The 3,159-nt window shown below is 36.2% G+C and overlaps 1 protein-coding gene across 1 annotated transcript; it reads left to right on the top strand.

Annotated features, from left to right (window-relative positions):
- Positions 1-1,319: 1,319 nt before the first annotated feature.
- On the top strand, positions 1,320-2,596 carry LOC110627557 (zinc finger CCCH domain-containing protein 2). The gene has a single exon (XM_021773906.2). The coding sequence runs from the start codon at positions 1,382-1,384 to the stop codon at positions 2,594-2,596; it is 1,215 nt and encodes a 404-aa protein (XP_021629598.1). The 5' UTR covers positions 1,320-1,381.
- Positions 2,597-3,159: the final 563 nt, after the last annotated feature.

Genomic DNA, 3,159 nt, shown 5'->3' with positions numbered 1-3,159 from the left:
ATAATCAATGAATGATTGTCTCTCAGTTGAGAAGGAGAGAGTTAGAGAAGTTCCTGTGATACTCAATTTTCTATATCAGTTCGACGCTGATTTTAGAATCTGTTTCCTTCCAAGTTATTCATAGTAAAACTAAATCTAGCCGACAACAAGAAAAAGGAAAAGAAAGGAAAAAAAAAATGATAGAAGGAAAGTAGAGAATGAGATGAAAACCTAAGGAAGACTATACATAAACATTACGAGTTTTTTTTTTTTTCTCATGCTCAAGCTTGAGCAGTGTTAGGGGCCATCAAACTTGCCATAGATAGGGGTTCTTCTGTTGTCAGAGTTGAGACAAATTCTCAGGTTATCCATTCGCTTTTTTTTTTTCACCTCAATTAATGCATTTGTGGGAAGTTCAAGTTTCTGTAACTATGATTTAAATGTTGTGCTCTCGTTTAGCATGTGCTCTCTGGTTACTAAGACAGATAACAAGGTTGCAATTGTATATCTAACCTGTGTTTGTATGGCCAACTTCTATCTGATTGGCAAGTATTGCTATCAGTTAGCTGGTTGAATATTTTCTAATTTTGCAATACAATATTGCATTTCAAAAAAAAAAAAAAGCAAGAAAATTCTCAATATTTAATTTTCTTTTCATTCTTAATTTTCTAGGTGAAACGTTAATTATGTAATTCTTTATGAACATTCAAATTTATGTACTTGCTTTGTGTACATTAGTAGGAGAATTGTAGAGGAAATCAACGATCTAATATATCTTACCTCAAATATCAGCCTCAGTACGGCATATCCCAACATATATTACAAAGAATTTCTCACACAATTAGGCTTCTGAAATGGTTTGTTCGGTGGGTTTGACGGGGCATGATAATCACAAAAAATAAACTTTCTTTTATAAAGATAAAAAAAATAATTGAGAGACGCCTTTATTATTATTATTATTATTATTGTTATGAAGTTTTATATATAATCGACTTAAATCAAAGTTTATAGATAATAGAAATATAAATAAATAAACAAATATTCATGAAAACAAATTAAAGCAAAGCCATCTATAGCATACACATAGCAAATGCATTGTGGGCTAAGAATGGTTAGAAGCTGCCACCTACTCCTTTTTGCATGCTCATCCCAAATACTATTAAGCCACGCATCCTTTTCCTTTCCCATACCTTACCTCAATTCTTTGTCATATCCGTTTCTCTTTCTAACCAACTTCTGCTTCCACATATATAATATATGAGCATATGTTAGCCCCATACCTTAATTTGTTCCCTTCTCCATCAACACTACTCTCTCTCATGTCGACTTTCATGTGAAATTCTCTCTCAATTTTCTATATTTGTCTATTTCCCTTCTTGATTTCTTGCTCTCTCCTTGAAAAATGAGCACCATTTGTGCTGATCAACACAAGCTTTATCCCTCCCACCAACTCTTTTCTTCTTCTTCTTCTTCTTCTTCTTCTTATTACAAGAAACCCTTCAAAGACCTTGAAATCCCTCCAAGGAAACTCCTCCTCACAAAGAAAGCCTTCCAAGATTCCCCTGATAATATTATGTCTCCTTATTATGAGCCTAACCTCCATAACTTCCTTCATTATAATGACCCCATTGATTGTGATCATGGTCATGTTCATGATCATCATTCTCGCGGCAAAGTTGCTGATGAGGACATGGATCCTTACTCCTCTGATAATTTTCGCATGTATGAGTTCAAGATCCGTCGCTGCACTCGCTGCCGCAGTCATGACTGGACTGACTGCCCTTTTGCCCACCCTGGTGAAAAAGCTCGCCGGAGAGACCCCAGGAAGTACCATTACTCTGGAACCGTTTGTTCTGAGTTTAGACGTGGTGGTTGTAGCCGTGGAGATAGCTGTGAGTTCGCTCATGGTGTGTTTGAGTGCTGGCTTCACCCTTCTCGCTATAGAACTGAAGCTTGTAAAGATGGCAAGAACTGCAAGCGAAAGATTTGCTTCTTCGCTCACTCTCCTCGCCAACTTCGTATTCTCCCCGAGGCTTCTTGCGTGGGTGGAAAATACGATGAGAGCTTGGTGACTTGTTCTCTTAACCATGGACATTGTTGCTGCTTGGCTTGTCATTCTGTGATTTCCTCTCCTACCTCTACTTTATTGGGTATATCCCAAATGTCGCCGCCAGTGTCTCCTTCATTGTCACCGCCTCTTTCGCCGATGAAACAGAGGTCAATAAGTGGGCTTTCGCAAAATTCTCGATTCGGTGATCGTTTGAGCAATCTTAGGTCTGGAATCGTGAGCTATAAAGATGTGCTGGCGGAGCTAATGACTTCTTTGGATGCCATGAATTTGAATAACGATGCAGCAGCTGCTGCTTCTTCACTCATTTCCTTTTCTGCAGCCAATAACAGAAATATGAACATTCCCTGCATTGGCGAAGATCATCATCAACAGTTGATTCTTTCACCTTCAACAACAGAGCCTCGCGGTGGGTCAAGGAATTCTTTCAATGGAAATTATTCAAGCAAGGGATCTATTGATGAAAAGATTAAAAATGACGGTAAGAATGGAGGTCCTGGTCCTGATCCTGATTTGGATCTTGGATGGGTGAACGAGCTCTTGATGTAGAGGATGACTGGTTCGAATTAAGGTGTACAAAAAGTGGTGAACGAGTCGTCCGTGTGTGTTTGTGTGTGCGTGTATATATATAAGACCTAGTGTAAATTAACGAGTTTTTTTTTTTTTTTTTTTTTTTTTTTTTTTTTTGGTCCTTTACGCAAGGCCAAGTAGTTGATTTTCCTGGCTCACTAGAAAAGTTGTTTAATTTTATGAAGAATTTGTTTCCTATTGAATAAGAGTGTTTCATTGCTGTTCAAGTAATTAAATTATGGAAAATTCTTAATGAATCGGATTTATTATTATTAATATATGATATTTTTGTATCGGTAGTATGTATACTTTGCCCTTTAATCATTGTTGGATGAGGATGTGGAATTTAATTAATTAAATGTTTTATGAAATGATCTACATTTCGAAAACGTGAAAATAAAATGACCAAGGGGTCAAGTTTTATCGGCAGTTGGATGTATGTTTTTTTCTTTTTAATTGATTATTATATTTTAAAATATAAAACCTTAGATAACATTTAGTAGTTACTGAAAATTAATATATATTATTCTAATTTTTTAAGC

Source organism: Manihot esculenta, chromosome 12 (assembly GCF_001659605.2).
Source record: "Manihot esculenta cultivar AM560-2 chromosome 12, M.esculenta_v8, whole genome shotgun sequence".
Classification (NCBI taxonomy): domain Eukaryota; kingdom Viridiplantae; phylum Streptophyta; class Magnoliopsida; order Malpighiales; family Euphorbiaceae; genus Manihot; species Manihot esculenta.
This window is presented reverse-complemented; position numbering and strand designations above follow the sequence as displayed.

What these genes read in the sequence shown, in the direction of transcription:
- LOC110627557 (XM_021773906.2), top strand. Translation starts at nt 1,382, where the DNA reads ATGAGCACCATTTGTGCTGATCAACACAAGCTTTATCCCTCCCACCAA.